Below are 19176 nucleotides of genomic sequence, written 5' to 3' on the forward strand. Positions count from 1 at the left end.
GCTTGGGTCAGGTGTGCCTTCGTCTTAAAAGTTACATTCTTGCTTTTCAACACTTTAAAGAGAATGAGTGCAGGAGATTTACCCAATGCAATTATTTGATGCATCATTTGATCTTTTGATTTCTGTTTCCATGAGCATGGATTGTGCATTCAAGCCAGATAAAATCTTTGGCAAGTTCAATCTTTTCTCTGCTTATTATGATGCTAACTGCTGGTCCAGTTATAATGATTCTGGCTTTCTTTATACTGAGCTGTAATCCATACCGAAGGCTGCAACCCTTGATCGTCATCAGCAGTGTTTCACACCCTCCTTACTTTCAGCCAGCAAGGCTGTGTCACCTAGACACCTCCGGCTGTTAACATGCCTCCCCCACTCCTGATGCCGCACTTCTCTTCATAATCCAGTGTCCTAGATTCTTTGCTCCGCACATAAATAAGTATGGTGAGACGATACAACACTGTCGCACCCCTTTTCTGATTTTAAACCACATTTCCTTGTTGCATTTGTACAACTGCCTCTTGATGCGTGTACAAGTTCCACATGAACTCAATGACGTGTCCTCGATTCCCATTCATCTCACGGCTATCTGTAATTTGTTAGGATCCACACAGTTGGATGCCTTTGCATAGCTGAATGTCTTTGCATAGTCTATAAACACAAGTAAACATCGTGCAGGTGTTCTCTGTTTCAGCCAACATCCTTCTGACGTCAGAAGTGGTATCCCTTCATTCGTCTATTAAGGGGTATTTTGTTTGTTTACTGTGTTTTAGGCTATCAAGTAATAAAACTTCTTTGTGGTGGTACTGCCATAAACATATAGAAAAAATATGCGAATGGAATACCATTAAGGATCTAAAAATAAATCTACCCATTTATGGCCAAATGATTGTTCACAAGTGTGTCATGTCCTCTCAATGAACAAGAATAATTTCTTTAGCAAATAGTGTGGGGCTAACAATTTCACATGCAAAAGAATTAAATTGGACTCTTACTTCATAGCATATAGAAAAGTTAACACAAAATAGACCAGCAGCCTAAATATAAAAGTTTATAACCATAGAGCTTTTAGAAGAAAGCATAAGGGTAAATCTTAAAACCTTGTATTTTCCAGTGGATTTTCAGATATGACACCAAAAGCAAGTTGAATCGAAGAAAACACATGTCCCTTAGAGCAGTGGCTCTCAACCTGTGGATCGCGACCCTTTCAGGGGTTGAATGACCCTTTCACAGGGGTCACACAATTCATAACAATAGCAAAAATACAGTGCTGAAGTAGCGATGAAAATAATCTTACGGTTGGGGGTCCCCACCACATGAGGAACTGTGTTAAAGGGTCGTGGCAGTAGGAAAGTTGAGAACCACTGCCCTAGAACCAACACCACTGTCAATCCCCCCCTCAGGGCAACTGTACAGGGCAGAGAAGTGGTGCTCCAGAGGGCTTCTTCGCTGGTAAATCTTTACAGGTGTACACAGCCTGATCTTTTCCCCTCAGAGCAGCTGTTATATTTGCACCATTGACCTTGCCCATTAGCAGCCTGAAGTTCCTGTGTAACCAGAGCTCCTTATACATACATCACATTTAAAAAAAAAAACTTTAAAGAATTTGTATCAACTGACATTATCAGCAAAATGAAATATTTAGGAATCAAGTCTCTGATGAAGGTTTAATTTCCAGAATATATAAAGAACTCCTATGAACTGACAACAGGAGACAAATAAGCTAATAAACAAATAGGCAAAGGACTTGAATAGGCATTTAAAAAAAGATTATATGCAAACAGCAGATAATGAGCACATGACATTGAGTACTTGAACACAATTAGGCAAATCAAAGCCACAATGATTTGCCTTAATTAGTCACTATGAAAATGCAAATCAAAATCACTTTATACCTACTAGTATAAATTTAATTCAGAAAGGAAAAATAAAACCAGGTTGACAAAGATGTGGAGAAACTAGAATGACTCATACTGCTGGGGATGTAAACTGCTCCAAGCCCCTAGGACAACAGACTGGAAGTTTTGTAAATGGTTAAGTATAGAATTATAATATGAACCGGGAATTATATTCCTAGATTATACTCAATAGAAGTGTTGGTAGTAGTAGGGGGTTCATGTTGGCCTGCTAGCCACAAGGTCAGCAGTTCAAATCCACCAGCAGCTCTGCAGGAGAAAATTGCAACCAAATGCCCCTTAATATTATCCAGTCATAAAAACAAATGGATTTCTGATACATGCTATATCATGAATGAGCCCGGAAAACAATGCTAAAGGAAATAAATCATATAGGAAGACTCAAATGTCTCATTACACTTACAGTATATACTTGAGTATAAGCCGACCCGAATATCAGCCAAGGCACCTAATTTTACCACAAAAACTGCATTAAAAATGTGCTGAAAAACTAGGCTTATACACGAGTATATACAGTATAGGAAATATATGGAATAGGATAATTCACAGTGACAGAGAGTAGACTAAACCACTGCCACTGGTTCTAGGTCATAGTGACCTCATAGGACAGAGTAGAATCACCCCTGTGGGTTCATGAGGATGTAAATCTTTAGGGGAGCAGAAAGCCTCATCTTTCTCCCTCAAAGCGACTGGTAGAGTCAAACTGCTGACCCTGTGGTTAGCAGCCCAATATGTAACACACTACGCCACAAGGGTGCCTAGAGAGGAGATTAAATATGAAAAATGGCTAGCAGGAGAGGTACGGAGAGTTATCACTTAAGGAGTGCCTGGTTGGGGTAATGAAAAAGTTTTGGAAATACATTATGGAGGTTGTATCACAGAGTGAATTTCAGTAATGCCACTTAATTTTATCCTTAAAAATGGCTAAATTGACCATTTTTTTGGTATATGTGTTTTATCACAGTAAAAATAATGCTAAAATCATATCATTTCATGAGGAAAAAATTGGATTGATATCTTAAAAATAGAGCAACTATTAATAATATGTACAGTTCTTTAATGGATCTTGGGTATTTGAGATTTCTAAAATACATTCCAAAATATAAAAAAGAAAATGTAGAATAGGTTTTCAGCTGTGTAGAAAAGGACTACTGATCACCACTTAGATAAAGCTGGGAGAAACTGAGCACATTTGGGCATCTTTCCAACTCTAGAACTTCTTAGACGAAATAGCCCTCTTCCTCGCCGATCAACTCTCTTGTTACTGACATTTCACTTTTACGACAACAGTATAAAATCTACTACCTGACAATTTTATGTGCATTAACAATGCAAACTTGGTAGTAATAAACACTGACAAAGTGTTTGGGGGGCTATGGGTCAACATGACTGCCGGGGTGCTCAGTGCCTCGGCAGTTAGGCAATGATGCAGTCATCCTCCAATGTGTGATCTGATGTAGTCGTCTTCCACGGTTACATGATTCCAAGTTTTACATAACGACTGGTCCTTTGGAATCTAAGTGGCACACATTTATATAGATAATAGCAGGCGTTAGAAGAATGTGGGAAAGACACACCAAAAAATCAATAACCCTGATTCAGAATAAGAAGCTCAGAGGAAAAACCAAATATGTACGATACTAAAGACATTTTAATATTTTCCTTTGTTTTTGTCTTTGAGAATACATATGAATTGTTTTCTAATGTAAATAATGTGATAGGTTTCTTGTAGATCAGTTCAATACAATTATGCACAGCAGGGGTTTACCAATATCTCGCTGTTATGACTAAGCTTAACCAAGAGACATTTCAAAAGTAAACTAAAGCCCTGAGTTTAAGATGCTGGTAACTGTCTTGATGATCCAACACATACCATCTGCCCTAGTAATTTACACTACTATCTATCCAGCCTATCTTATGGGACTTATAGTTCTTTCTGAACTGTTTAAGAAAAACAAAATACATCCTAAATTATACTGTTGCCTTCCAATATCATCTAAGCAATTCTCTAACAACTATTATTTTCAGAAATTCTTGAACAACATTCATAAAAACATAAATATAATCATCCACAATGAATCTGAATTTGCCAGCGACAGAAAGATAAAATCATTTCAAATCCAGTCTTCAAATGATTACCTTGTGAGTGAAATGACTCGCTTATGTCCTTTGGAATTTAAATTACAGAAGGAAAAGGCAGACGGAAACACAGGTTTTTACACTTGGAAATGCCTCTTCTTCCAGCTGTACAGAGTGGGCCTACACCTGCTCTCTCTTGCCGAGGCACCCTCTGGGAGAAGGGAAACTCAGTGGAGTCGAGGAGAGCTAGAGAGGACCGGGAACAAGCCCCAAACATCTCTGTGGGGCTGGGCCGACCAGCGAGTACTGAGGGTTGCAATCTGGCAAACTGGCAGGCACCTCTTTACCCCTCACTGGCCCTCTGGCAAGACTTCTCCTGAGGATGAGGCCCTGGGCCACAAGCCCTCCTCTCTTCAACTTCTACTCAGAGACGAGTGGGAAGATGCACAATGCGCGTGTCATTGATGTTCTCCATCATCATCATTATTGCCATTCTGTGCTTTTTGGAGTCAGAAAAAGCAGGTTCTTATAAAGTGATGAGAGAAGCCTGCCAATGGATTTTGAAAGAACTATGCCTCATCTACAGTTTTGCTAAATTATCCAAATTTAGAATTAGTCATTTAAAAAAATAATTGGATGCTTAACTAATTGTTCAATATATGGAGCAGAGGGATGCAAGGGACATGAAAATTTTATCTTCCAAACAACACTATATTCCGTTATTGTAGCATCATTTGAGAGAGACTACCATATAGGGAGTGATAAAAAAATAAGGAGAAAACAACAACAACAAGCAGTTCTTAAGGTTGCGGATCTTGTTCCCAATCTTATGAGACATTTTAGGTGCAGCATGATCACCTTCACAGCATACTGCTGAGTAAAGGAAAACTCACCAAGAATGCTACTACGTAGTCACTTAAGTCTGTTTTTGAGGGCCATGTAAAGTTTGTAAACGTTTTAAAGAATTACTCAATTCCACCATATCTGTTCCAATATTAACAAAGAGAAGACTTACATTTGCGGAAAGCTGAGATGTAAGAGTAGCAACTTTCTCTTGAGATGCAACCAACTCTCTCCGCAGCTTATGGATTTGCTGAATACAATTAACAACAGCAAGAAAAACTCAGGTAAGTATCCTCAGATAATTTCACTTGAAAATTAAAATTCAGCCCAAGAAACAAACAAAATATTTAGCTCATTCTAATTGGTGTGTCAGCACCAATTCCTGAAAATAAAGAAATGTGAATAGAAGTTACATATTAACAATCAAATCAATGCCACTTATATGGTGAAAGGAAAGTGCCAAAATTCTATGTTGAGACAGACTCACAAATGAAAGGATGCTGGCTTTTCACTGTTTGTCATCCTTGCCTGTTTGAAGGGGCAGTTTAAAGTTATTTATTCTTCCTTCTCCACAAGTTTATGATAATACACTCTTATATATATATAATTATATATATATATTATATATTATATATAATTATATATAATTTTATATATAAATTATATATATATATATATTACATACATACATCTATATGTACATACAAAGTGTTATGGCGTGTCTTCTTGCTTACATAGACTAAGAATCTCTCTCTCTCTCTCTTGGTCCTGTGGATACCTCAAATTTCTATGGTTTGCTAACTTATCAGAAGAATATCCTGCAGCGGCTGAAAGTTGGGCCTCATCCAACATTTAATGACGCCTTCGTTAAAAGCAATCTTATTGGTTGACGCTTCCGTGACTGCACTCAGAAAAGCCTTTTCAAATCCCTACTGCCATGTATTCATTGAGTTAAAGTCAGAGTAGAAATGCTTGATGGTTCATAGATTAGCCATAGTTTGAAAACAAGAAAGAAGAAAAGGAAACAGCAACACTCGACAAACAACATGATAACTTGGGAGTCTTGGGGCGACACCAAAGGTTCACGGGCTCAGCTGCCGACTGGAAGGGTGGTGGGTTGAGTCTACCTCGAGGGTCCTCAAAACAAAAGCCTGGAAACCTATTTCTGAAACAGCAGCCGCTGAAAACTGAGAAATGCTTTACGTTAGGTTCTGTGGGAAGACGTAAAGCACACTATGAAGAGGAGACATAAACAGAAGAGAGTTCTAAGCTGAAAGCAGAATATCAGACAGTTCCATCATTTTAGCAAATATTCCATTTCATTCCCGAATTTTAAGAGGTGAGAATCCATTCTGCAATGTTAAGATTTCATTCATATAACGATTACGACCATCAGTAGTCCCAGAAAACTGAGTTATTATTTGATCTTTAAAGGAACACAAATTCCAAGAGCCTTTTCTTCCATTTAAAAGTGTCTATTATATGATCTAATTCCCATTAAAATATAATCCAGAGTCTTATTGTAATTCAAATTATTATCTAAACATCGTGAGTCATCATGCATGGGGCATGAGTGATAAAAGGAGAATTGGATAACTACAATAATGCAAACAGTTTTGGAATTTCTCTATCTTAGTAGTTATATGTTAGCTAAGGTCAATAAATTTGGCCTTTCCAGCCATAATCCCGCATGCCTCTATTACAATTCTGAACTTCTTATGCCTGTGTCAGTAGTGCCATTTGGGGGGGTGGGATTACCTGCTAATGAGTAGAAATAGGATGATTAAGGTCCAACCTTAGTAGAGGGTGGGAATCTGGCACCTTCTTTGTTTAATGGCTAGCTGGTTACTATTACTGTAATGAATGTAGGAAATGATTTGCTGTGGCTGAGAGGACAAAAAACCTGTGTCTAGGGTGTCCTGGGAAAAAGTCTGGCTGATTAAGATTAGTAGGAGGCCAGTGCCTACTGGAACCATCCTGCCAGAGGCCCCAGGCCACATGTGCATAAATAAAATATAGACCGGGTGTGGAGAATAGATTATTGTATTTGGGTATCATTAAAAAGGTGAGGGGTTATATGTTAATTTAGGTAACTTCCATGAAACGACCTTTCCTTGAATGGGTCTGATAGAAGGTTGGGGGAAGATACTGTTAAGATCCACCTGTAAGTCATTGCAAACAGGAGTCCCTGGAATGTCATCCTGCTCTGTGTAAAATGAGCCCTCTGAGAAGCAGCGGGGAGCTAGCTTGACCATCACCGGCAAGTACCAGGGGTGCGTCCTCTGGAGCAGCATCTGACTTACCGCCGCATGACCTTCGGAGTTTGAACTGAACATCACCTACCACCATGTGAGACATTTCCTCAAGCTTTTGTGAGTTTCTGTGGGACACTGTAGCAATTCAAAGAACCCAGAAATGTGAGAGAATATACGCAAAGGAGGCGTAGGGGGGAAATGGAGCTGGGCCGCATCATAGAAAAGGTAGACATTTGGGCCATCATCAATCCCCAACTCCTTGGGCTAGTCTGGTATTAATGCTTCCAGAAGAGAGTATTACCACAGTGTGTGGAAGCTTTTCCATGTCCACATGGGAGAAGGAAAACATATAAAAAATGCATACGCACTCTTTGGTCTAGCAATCATAAAGATTAAGTTGGTACAATTAATTTTTTTAGCATTTAAAAATAGTGCATATTCTATTTTAAAAGGCTAGTGAATGAGATGCCAAAGGAATGAGTTTATCTGCAAAGGCCCGTGCCAGGACATTGATTTTCTCTGTTTTGCATGTCCTTAGTGAACACCAATCAAATAGTCATGATCTCAACTTGATGAAGTCCGAATGAAAGCTTCCTCCTCTCCTTGGCCAGGGTAACACCCCCCAGCGCCCCCCACCCACACCCTCTTTTCCCCTCTCCTCTCTACATGCAACCATGTTTGTGCATAATTCCAGCAACGTGTGTCTTTTTGTGACACAGGTGAGATTAGAATATTCTACACTGGATTTACAAAACAATCATTAGCGGCATTGAGGTCTCGGCACAGAAAAGATGAGCTGGATGCTGGTATCTCAGGTTGCGGTTGTTTGGAGCTTAAAATTCAATTAATGATCCTACACAGATGGTTACATAAACAATGTGTAAAGGAGACTGTATTAAAAAACACCACCCATTCATCAACTCATCAAGGACTTAATGAATACCTACACTGGTGAGTTCCGAATCGGATGTCCATCCACCAGCCCCTGCACTGCAGAGAGCCAAGCCTTTCTACCTCTTGCAAACCCATAGTTGGTAATGACTGTCCAACAGAGTCGCTTTGAGTTGAAATTGACTTCGATGGCAGGGAATTTGAATTTTGCCTTTAACTCTTAAAGATAGATGTTCAGTTACAGTGGCCTTGTGGTTAACAGCACTCAACTTCTAAACAAACAGCCTGTTCATAGGAGAAAACCATTTTACTTCTATCAGGATTTAGAGACTTCAAACACGAAGGGGCAGTGACACTCTCTCCTACAAGGCCTGAACGTATTCCAGTTCAGTGATTTTGCTTTGGTGTGGGTTGGAGGCGAGATTCCTGGCAAGAGCATGAGAGTTGAGATTGTCCTTTCTCTTGCGGGAGGGTTTCCCAGACCAGGGTAGAGGTCTACTGGCTTCTCTCAGCGTGTGTCACAGAGCCCCCTAGTGGTAAGAAAACTCATTTCATAATAAATGCAAAAGGAAAAGATGTTTAAACTACTCTGAAGCAGAAACAGTTGGATTGGTGTATGCTTTGCGGTGTCTATTTTCAACATCAAGGAAATGAAATGTTATTTTTAACAAAAAATTTAATTACTAAAAAAATGTTAAATGCCTTTTTACCTCAGAATGAGCCTTTTCTTCAGCCTGTAAAAGAGAGAAGAAAATACACATTAGAACAAATTAATGACAATTTATTTTGCAAGAATAAATGATTTTGTATATTTAACCTAAGATTTTAGTAAAATATACAGAGTTATCATATTAAAATAGTATATGTTCTAGCATCATAAGTGAATAAACCATGATGTTTTTAAAATATGGGTTGATTCTTAAGTATATAATATTCAATAAACACAAAAGATAGAATTAACAATGGTGACCCACAGTGTCACCAGGGCGCCTTATTACTCTAAGATACACACAATAAGCAACAAAAAGAAATTATTTTCTCCTATTAGTCTCAAAAAAATTTTAAATGAGGATGAATGAAAGGAAAAATGGAATAATGGGTTTCTTTTATGCATGTTTGATTTTCCACACGGGTGGTAAGAAACAAGCTCTCCTGGGCTTATGAAGTTAATTTTACAATGTGATTTGGAGATCATAAAAAATACCAAATATATCTAGGAACAACAAAAGACTGGCCTAACTGAAAACTACAGATAATTCAAGTATATTAGTTTCATCTTTTTAGCCCCCTAATGACTACCACCATATTTTGGTGCAAATAATGAGAATTAATGTATTTTTTGCCAGGCTTGCAGTCCCGGCATGCCCATTTCCTAGAGGTGCACACACATTATTTATGAGGGTGTGTTACATGCAAAAATACAGTGAATCAGCACACCCATTTCCCTTGTGCATATGTGCAGTATTTCCATGGGTTTGTTATATACAAATATGTGCTAACTGATAAAAAAGTACCTGAGCTGCTTTTTATTTATTTTTTTCTCCAGAAAATACAAAATAAAGCAAATTAATATAATGATAAAAATATACTTTATGGTATCTATTTTAACGTGAATCATGTTTAGCCCATATCTTTCATACTCTTAAATAAATACTGCACAATTAATAATATTGTTATTAAATAGAGGGGTCAATTAGTGGAATTCCACTAGCCTTTATTATAAGTTTTAAAAGAATATTTATTGCAGATCTCAATTCTATCGTTACAAATATTCTGAACATTCCAATGTCCACATAATACTTTCTTCTTGAGTCAAAGGTATGGAGTGGATTTTAAGATTTAAAAATTCATAGGAGAAGAAAGTTGTAAGTATTTAAAATCTTTTTGTTGGTGACTATGTTTGATCCTTGAACCCTCACATAACTGATGTGGTTGTCGTTGGGTGCCATGGAGTCGGTTCCCACAATTAGGGACCTGACGCAAACAGACTGAGACACTGCTGGTTCCTGCTCTGTCCTTCCAACTGTTCCTCGGCCTCAGCACGCTGTTGAGGGCACTGTGTCAATGTGTCTAGTTGAGAGCCTTCCTCTTTTCCACTGCCCCTCTGCTTTGCCAAACGCAATATCCTTCTCCAGGGACGGTTTCTCCTGACAACATGTCCAAAGGATGTAGGATGAAGGCTTGTCATCCTCCTTTTAAGGAGCACGCTGGCCTTACTTCTTCCCAGACAGATTGGTTTGTCCTTTTAGCAGTCCATGCTACTTCCAATATTTTTCCCAAGCACCACAGTTCAAAGGCATCAATCCCTCTTCAGTCTTCCTTATTCAATGTCCGACTGCCACATGCAGACGGCGCAATGGAGAACACCAAGACTTGGGTCAGCAAACCTTGATCCTCAACGTAACATCCCTGCTTTCAATATACTAAAGAGGTCTTGGGCAGCAGATTGAGTGAATGCAATGTGTCTTTTAATCTCTTGATTGATGCTTCCATGATTGTAAAGAAATTTTTCATTAGTAAGGATGAACTAGATAATGAGTTCTTTACTTTCTTATATTATTCTACCCAAATTCTGCTTCTAGGGTTTTTAGGAATTTATAAAATTGATAATCAATAAATAATATATTTGAAAAAATCATATTTAAAAAGTTGGGATACTCATTAATTTGTTTTATTTTTAAAAGTCCCAAATATGGAATGGCTACTCATGGGAAGCATAACTGTTTTGTGTTAATTATTTGTGTCATATAGGATAACCTGGTGCATTGATTTTTGAAACTGTTATTTTTGACTTTTCATTTCCTTCTTTCACACCCTGGTGTTAATACTGGCTACCATGGAAGGCTACATTGAATTTTAAGTGTTAAGCTAGAATATTAATATTACATTTCTTACATTGTTTCAGACACTGGGATTAATGATATAAGGATTTAATTTGATTATTATAAATGATGGCTTGGAGCAGGTCCAGTGTCTTGAAGAATGTTACACAATATGAAATGCCTTGCCTTACTAAGAATGTAGTGGCTATGAATCCCTCGGTTTCCGCAGTTCGAAACTACCAACTGCTCTGTGGGAGAAAGATGAGGCTTTCTGTTCCATATTTATAGTTTTGGAAACTTCATAGGCAGTGAATTTAATGTGGATTCCTACAGAAATCTCTATACCTCACACCAAATGACCTCTTTCTGAATGGGTCTGTGTAAAAAGGTCAAAGGGAGGCACAGAGGATTCACCAGTGAGTACTTGTTAACAGGATTCATTGTGATTGCCCTCTTGCTGGATGTAAAACGAGCCCTCTGAGAAGTAGGAGGGTTGGAGTCGGGACGGGGGCTGTCTCACTACCAGCAAGAGCAGGAGTGGAACATGTTCTCTGGACACTAAGATCCCCGTGCAGTGAACCTCCTCGGTTCAGAAGAGAACTTTGACTTCTGAAGAGGGGCGGAAGCCCAGCAGTAGCAGGACCAGGAGCGGCCAGTACATGAGACAAACTGGTGGATCTCAGTCAGCGCAAGCAAAACTGAGGGCTTTAGTGCAGGAGGTTTTGTGGAGTGGGGTGCCTCTGGGAAGTTATTAGGGAAAGCTGGTCATGCTGACCCATGGAGAGGTGGGGTGTAGTGCCTTAAAGCTGAGGTTTACTGGAGTGGGGTAACTCTGGATACTTAAATTGGGGAGCTAGGTTAGCCGATCAATGGAGTTTGAGCTGAATGCCTTAGGGTTAAGAATTAGAGCGGAGATGTAAGAGCCCCCAATAAAAGTATTTAATAAAAAAATTTAAAAAAAAGAATTACAGCACAGCCATGTGCCCTTTGGGCATTTGTTGGCAATCCTGAAAGAACTTCCTAAGAGTCCTAACTGAATAACTATCCTGCAATGTAACCTGTTAAGTTACATAGTACACCCTTTAATCACAAACATTGTCTGAGTTCTCTATTGCCTTTGCAATGAATTATAGAATCTAGATAGAAAAATAGTGGGTATTGTTTCAGATGGAACACAGAAATTGACAGGGGCAGTTCCATGACGTCCTATAGGGTCAATCTGAGTCAGAATCAATTCAGTGGCAGTGAGTATAAATACTATCAGTCTGTTTATTTTGGAAGTCACCTACCACTTACTGGCCATTTATTAATCTTTTAACTTAGTTACTAAAATATTTGTTTGTGAGCCCTTGTGGCTTATGAGTTGCACTGCTAATGTCAAGCTCAGTAGCTCAAACCCATGAGCGGCTTAGCAGGAACAAAATGATGCTTCTGCGCCCATCAAGATGTACAGCCTTGGACATCCCCAGGGCAGTTCTCCCATCACGATGAGCCAGAAGTAACTGGATGGTAGATGAGTTTTTGTTTTTGTTTGAGCAGCTATGCGTTGGTCCAAGATCCAAACACAATCTTAACTTTTGTGAAAACAAAAAAGAATTTCTAAGTATAAAATAGATTCAATGAAGTTTGATAAGTTTATTCAGTCAATCAAAAAATTTGTTGCCAGGATAACATTTCCAATGCCCAAGAACAAGACAAAGCATATAAAAAGTCAGAAGGATTCTGGATATATAAATGGAGAACACCCCTCCTCTAACACACACACCTTTGGGCCTTTTACTTTCTTAGTGTTAGAGATACAGATACTGAAGGATATTTGTCTCCTGTGAAAACAGCAAGAACGCAATAGTAAAAACTGCACCCAAACCTTGTTTTGCTTTAGGAAGAAAGGGGAGAGGTGGGAGAGTGCTTTGCTCGAAAGCACCTGCCAGTATCTGAAGGGATGGATGCAGGTGTTCGCCATCGTGGAAGAAGTCCACCAGACTGTTCCTAAATGTGCGATTCTCTTAAATGTTCAGAAACTGGAAGCTGTCGGTAAAAGCTACAGGCTTCATAATGCTGGTCTAGAAACCGGACTGCGCTACTGCTACTGGTGCTATTGCAACCAGTTTAGAGTTAAGTCTTTCTTCTAAGAAATTCTGTACTACGATTTAGACAATTTTATAAGATACTTCTGCAAGTTACCAAATTATAACGTTAGAGGGACAGTTAAAACATATGATAAAACGAGCATCCCTGTGGGGTTTTGTGTATGTGTGTGCCAGTTTGATGATTTGACAAGTTAAGGGTCGTTGCAGCCAGTTATCTTTGTTAATCTATATTTGTATAAGTTTATAGTGTGACGGTACAACATGGTTTATGTTCAGGGTTAATAAGAATAATATTTTGAGTGTTACAGTACATAGTGTTCTTAATGAAAACCCCCCTTTTTTTCTAAGTACTTTAATTTTTTTAATAAAAGACCATCTTCTGTAGACTACAGATACTATATAAGCCGACAGAATAACAGCTGAGGCACCTTATTTTACCACAAAATTGCATAAAAAGTGTGCTGAAAAACTTGGCTTATATATGACTCTATATGATAGTTTCAGAAGATGTGTTTTACATAAATTTTAATATAGAGTCCTTAGGTGCTGTGAATGGTTAACATGTTCAACTGTTAACTGCATGGTCGGAGTTTTGAGTTCTGGACTTCCAAGTTAAAAAAAAAAGGTGCGTTTAAAAAGTGTACTACTTGTACCCCTATGGGGTCCAGTTCTACTCTACTGCACACGGGGTTGCTATGAGTCAGAGTCGACTAATGACAATAATTAAAAATTGTTCTCTTTAGACCAGGGCTTCAAACTAGTTCACACCTGTTCAGTCACAGCCAACTCAGCAAATCGTGTAAAATGTGAGTGCATCCGGACAAAAATCGGAAGAGAAAGATTGCCAGGCTGAAGCCGGAGCATGGAAGACGACCACGTCTCCTTTCAGGAACATGGGTGAGGGAGACTGGATCAGTGTTAGGGCTGTGGAGAGGAACACACATGTAAAGTGGGCAAAGTTGCTGTCCTCTTTCAGCCGCATGGAATCACTGTTTCTAATTCTCATGGCTACAGGATTTGGTTGATTTGCAACAAACATGCTTGCCTAGTTTTGTAGGAGGGAGTTTCCAGTTTCTAGCCGGGCACTGAACCGTATTTTCTCTCGCTCTGCTTCTTGTGCGGGCAAAACCACCCGGAAAGCACCGGGGTCTCTTCTCATTGTGCTTTGTCTGCCAAGACAGACCAGGCTGACTCCCTGCTTTACACCAGCGTTATTTCACGGAGGGTCATTTTCCTGCAGTATTTCTAGTATGGTTTCACTGAGTGCCATTTGCCTCATAGGTGGTTTATTAAAAATTAGAATTACTTGAAATTAAAAATTCAGTTCCTCAGGCACACCAGGTGTATTTTAAGTACTCAGTAGCCAGATGTGACTAGTGGCTCTGCTATCAGTGCAAATATAGAATATATTTATCATCATCAGCAATTCTAGCGGACAACACTGGTATGGGCTTGTTTCTGTTCAAATCTATGATCTTGTTCCGCTTGAGACATTCCCTGGGTTCATGACGTTAGTTTAGCCAAGCGCTGTTTCAGTACCTTTAAAAACTGAATAACAGTGGTGCATCCTTTTGAGATCATATTTCCATGGTCTAAGTCAGAATGCAGTTCCTCAACGGGCTGCAGCATTGGCCTAAATAGGAACCTAATCAAGTCACAGCATTGTTTCTGTACCTTTCCCAATAAATTCTTCACATCTTTATCTCCTTTTCTAAAACACTAGGCTTATTTAAAAATTAATAGTGATATCTTAATTTATAGAATCGATTGACAATTTTAATCAAATTAATCATTCAAAGGAAAACAAGAGGGAAAATATTCTGCCAATCAAAGTCTGACTTTGAGTCAATAAAGGAGTAAATACTGTAAAGAGAGGACCATAATATTTGACACTCTGAAAAGGAATAAAAAATAGTTATTTCCCTTCCTGCTGCATTGCTGAATTACTCAGTGACAGCCAAGACAGTGAGCTCACCATGAAACTTTCAACAAATGTCTAAGAATTATTCACAGTATTGTAGTCTCTCTGAGAATATAGCAAACTGCTTTTTAATACACCTCACCTTGTCATTAAAGACACTTGTAAAATGTAACTTCGAATTTACACACACACACACACACACACACACAGAGTTGAAAGTATATCAAGTGTATAAAAACTCATCCTAGCACATGATGGGAAAGAATTTGAAACTCGGCTATTTCTCAAATTTTAAAAATCATACTCTTTCAAAAGAACTATTAAAAACTATCTCTAAAACTTTTAGGCTTTACCTGTTGGCAGTAGTTTAAAATATGAACTTAAAAAATAAAAATGGAGAAAAAACTATAGAATATCAATTACCAGCCAAGATTCATTGAACCAAATATGGAAATCTGACTAATATGATGAAATTACAGAACAGCATAGTCCAAGGTGTAAAAGACTCTAAATAAGAGAACAATTGATTTTCTGAAAGTCCGTTTTCAGCCTGTTCATCAATATACCATGTGCGTTATAAGGAAAGACTATAAAAGAATAAGTAAGCCACAAAAGGGTTGGTTGAGTGCTCACCTTTCAATGGGTGGGCGGTAGCACAGAGTACACCATTATCTCACTGTGAAACCTCTATGTAGGTATCAATTATTTAATCTGTCTTTTGCAAAGGCTCAATACTAAAAAGCTTTTCCTTAAAAGCCAATACTTACTGTGGAGTACAGAGAAGATGTGCTGGAAACAAGTGAGAGTGAAGAGCCATGAACTGTAGATAGAAAAAGAAAAAAAGATGAAGCAATAAATCCTTTTCATATACCCCAGGGCTTTACTGCATGTCTGCAGAACAAGTGGCTATGGAAGTAAAATAACAACAAGCACTCCACATCTGAGCATGTTTTGCACATACTGAATAATATAGTAAGCTCAAATATAGAAGTAAACTCAAAAAGGGAAATTCAAACGGAAGTTGCTATGAAAAATGTTTTGTAACTTATTTTTTTCATTTTAAACAACAAAGACCTTTTTTAGCTCCCCCCTCACCCCCGCCCTATATATTCTCAGAGAAACAAGGTCTTAAAATTTTTTATCAGTTTTATGACAATAATTCATATAGCACACAATCATATAGCAAGCACTATATTAAAAAGTTGCACAATCATTGCCACGATCAATTTTAGAACTGCTTCTTCATTCTGGTATGCAATATTAGCTCCTCATTTCCTCCCAACCTCCCCTCCATAACCCTAAGAAAGAAACTATTAATCCAGTTACTTTATCACTAATTTAACTATCTTAGATTTTATATAAAGAAAATTATACCCAAACACAGAAAAACCTCAATCCAAAAGAAAGCAGAAAGCAATAAAACCTATAACAAATTTAAAATGGGTCAAAAGGGAGATCAAATGATAAGGTGTTAAATTTTAACCTACGACACCTGTATTAATCCACTGTCCAATGCATTCTATCTGATAGCACAACTAATCCATCCCTGATCAATAGAGATTCACTCGAGACACTGGATTTTGAGATTTACTGGTCATTCATAGAATGCTGCAAACTGGGTATTCAGAATTGAAGTTCTAACACAATTCTCTCCTCTTGTCTTGGATTTTATTATTTACAATCCTTGGATCACAGGCTGGTGTGCTGCTTTCATGTGTAGGTAGCTCACATCTCACTTAGATGGCCGCTTGTTATAAGATAAGCTTTTAGGGCCCAGATGCTATTCTTTCTGATAGCTGGGCACCTTTTGATTTCTGCACCACATTTTGTTTTGTAGCCATACCTTCAGTTATCTCTTCATGAGGGCCACATCAAAAGAACTAAGTGTTCTTAAATTAGGTCTTCTGATTAAGTATGACTTTAAAGACATTCATTATTTACAGTTTATATATGCCTCTCATCCACTTTGGAGACACTTTACTTTCATTGGGGAATTATAATCTTCATAGCATATATGGGAATTCTATTAATAGTATCATTAGTCTAGCCAATGGTGTAGAATTTACAAAACTGTTGAGAAAAGGAAAATATCAATATGTAGGACAATTTTTTGGACTAAAATGCTTGGCTTGTTGACCAGTACAGATTAAAAATGTAAGTGATTAGACATTATTTATGCAAACAATGAGGGTAGGAGATAAGGCGAAACTTTCAATAAGGCTCATTCACTAAGATAGAACTATGGCTGCTGGACTGAACCAAGCCTCCAACAAAGGCCGAATATGAAAATAGCAAATATACGGTAATCTTATGTTGATAATTATTGGAAAGACAAGCATTTCCTTAAACTTAGAATTTCCACATTGTCTGCAATGAGTTTATCATGCTTTTTAAAATCTAGAATTACGGGTCTTTTAGTAATAAAAATATACTTTAGTTCAAGGTGGTGTCTCATGGAAAAGAAAAACCAAAATGATATATAACTTCATTTAGCTATGTATCAGAAGGCAATATTTAGTTTAATACCCTGTGCTTAGTTTATCATTCTGCATTTCCCACAGATTAAAACCCAAATATGGCTAATATTATGCTTCACAATGTTTGTTTTAAAACTCGTCCTCATTTCATCATGGGACAGCCTAGTGAAAATTCATTCATTAATTGAATATTAATATAATATGATAGGCTCCTACTAGACTTGGGACAACAAAAATCAGTAAGACACAATCCTACCAAACTAAACCCACCGCCATCAAGTTAACTCCAACTCATAGCAACCTTACAGGGCAGAGTAGAACTACTGCCTAAGTTTCTCACACTTTAACCCTTTATGAGAGCAGACATCTTCATCTTTATCCTTTGGAGAAACTATTGGGCTTGAACTTCTCCCTTTGAGGATAGCATGTCAATATATAATCCATACCACCATCAGGGCTCCTTAAGATACAATCTTAAAAGCTTAAAATAGAAAGATGATTGCCTTATAGAACAAGATAAAACAGGATAATGCCAGGAGAGAGCTTACAACTAGCTCTGGGAGGGCTGGGGGTGCTGCACTAGCATAGTAGCAGTAGAAATGCAAAGAAAGGGGTGTACTTAAGACATATGCGAAGAATTTCACTAAAACAGATTGGGTTTAGAGATGTGGGTCCAAAGTAGAGTGAAATATGACTCCCAGATTTCTAGCTTGGCCAAATACTTACTACTACTACTACTACTACTGCCATTACTACTACCACCACCAGTACCACACACACATACAAACATACATTGCTTCCACTTCTTAGCAGTGGTCTAAGCTTAGTGTGCTACCCTGGTGTTCCAGAAGGAAGGTGAACAAGGAATCAGGAAATCACCTTTCCACACTCTTCGTCATATATTATTGATAGGTTTTTTAGGGTCTATAGCTCATAGCTTAGTCTCTTTACCTTTAGTGTGAGCACTAGTTGTGTAAGACACTTTTCATCTTTCTAGTTCAAAACCATTTTTTATTCCAGACCCAATGGAAGAATTATAATGTCTGTATTTAACTAGTAGTTTTCTGAAGTGCAGTACGGTGAATTACTTAATATAGCTCTTCAAGGCATAGTCTTAGTAAGTTAATTGTGATAGTCATTATGCTGGGTATACAATGAGCCATCTCAGAAGCAGAAAGGGGTGAAGCAGAGAGAGAAGGGCCAGGAGTGGAGTATGTTTTTTGGGCCCGCAGACACTAGCCCATTGAAGCTCCTTGATCCAGGAGACAGCATTAACACAATAGGAATGGCAAAGGATTGGCAATAGCAGAAGCAAAAGCCAGAACATGAGAGAGAGGGGTGCAATTCCCAGCCCACCGAACAAGCAAAGCTGAATGCTTTTGGGCAGGAGCCTAGTTTGTGATGTACGGTACCTCCAGGCTCTTAATTGGGGGAGCTAAGTTTGCTGACTCACAGAGCCAGAGCTGAGTGCTTCAGGCTAAGACTTATGGTGGAGTGGTGTGCCCTTTGGGCACTTATTAGCAGCCCTAACAGCTTTGTAGCGTTGTGCAAGTAAGAGCAGAGCAGAGGCCAGTGGGCTACATGACTAAGAGGTCAAAGAGCAGAGTGAAGCCTGCCTGTGGAGATAACAGAGAAGAGGCTGTCCTGTCTGAATAATTGTATCCTGACTATTTTTAACCTGTTAACTCCCTTAAAAAACCTTTTATCTGCGAGCTGTGTGTGACCATTGCATTGATTATTGAACCCAGCTGAAGGGGAAGTTTGGAGAGGGCGGCATGCCTGACCACAGCCTCACAGGGACGGGCCTGGTGCTTGGCCTGACAGTGCTGATGATGGTGATTGTCTTTCCTCCGTGTGGAGCCAGGGAGGGCAGATGCCACCTCCA

The 19176-nt window shown here is 38.6% G+C and overlaps 1 protein-coding gene across 1 annotated transcript in view; it reads right to left on the bottom strand.

The window, feature by feature from the left end:
• NAV3 (neuron navigator 3) overlaps positions 1 to 19176 on the bottom strand; it is a 694120-nt gene that overhangs the window by 61334 nt on the left and 613610 nt on the right. Inside the window, exons 20-22 of the mRNA XM_045289780.1 lie at positions 15582 to 15667; positions 8692 to 8715; positions 5008 to 5085 (exon numbers count right to left, since the gene is read on the bottom strand). Coding sequence (XP_045145715.1) covers positions 5008 to 5085; positions 8692 to 8715; positions 15582 to 15667 — 188 coding nt within the window. The remainder of the gene's footprint in view (positions 1 to 5007; positions 5086 to 8691; positions 8716 to 15581; positions 15668 to 19176) is intronic.

This window comes from Echinops telfairi, unplaced genomic scaffold, assembly GCF_000313985.2.
Source record: "Echinops telfairi isolate 266 unplaced genomic scaffold, ASM31398v2 ScPeMD7_2;HRSCAF=8, whole genome shotgun sequence".
Taxonomy (NCBI): domain Eukaryota; kingdom Metazoa; phylum Chordata; class Mammalia; order Afrosoricida; family Tenrecidae; genus Echinops; species Echinops telfairi.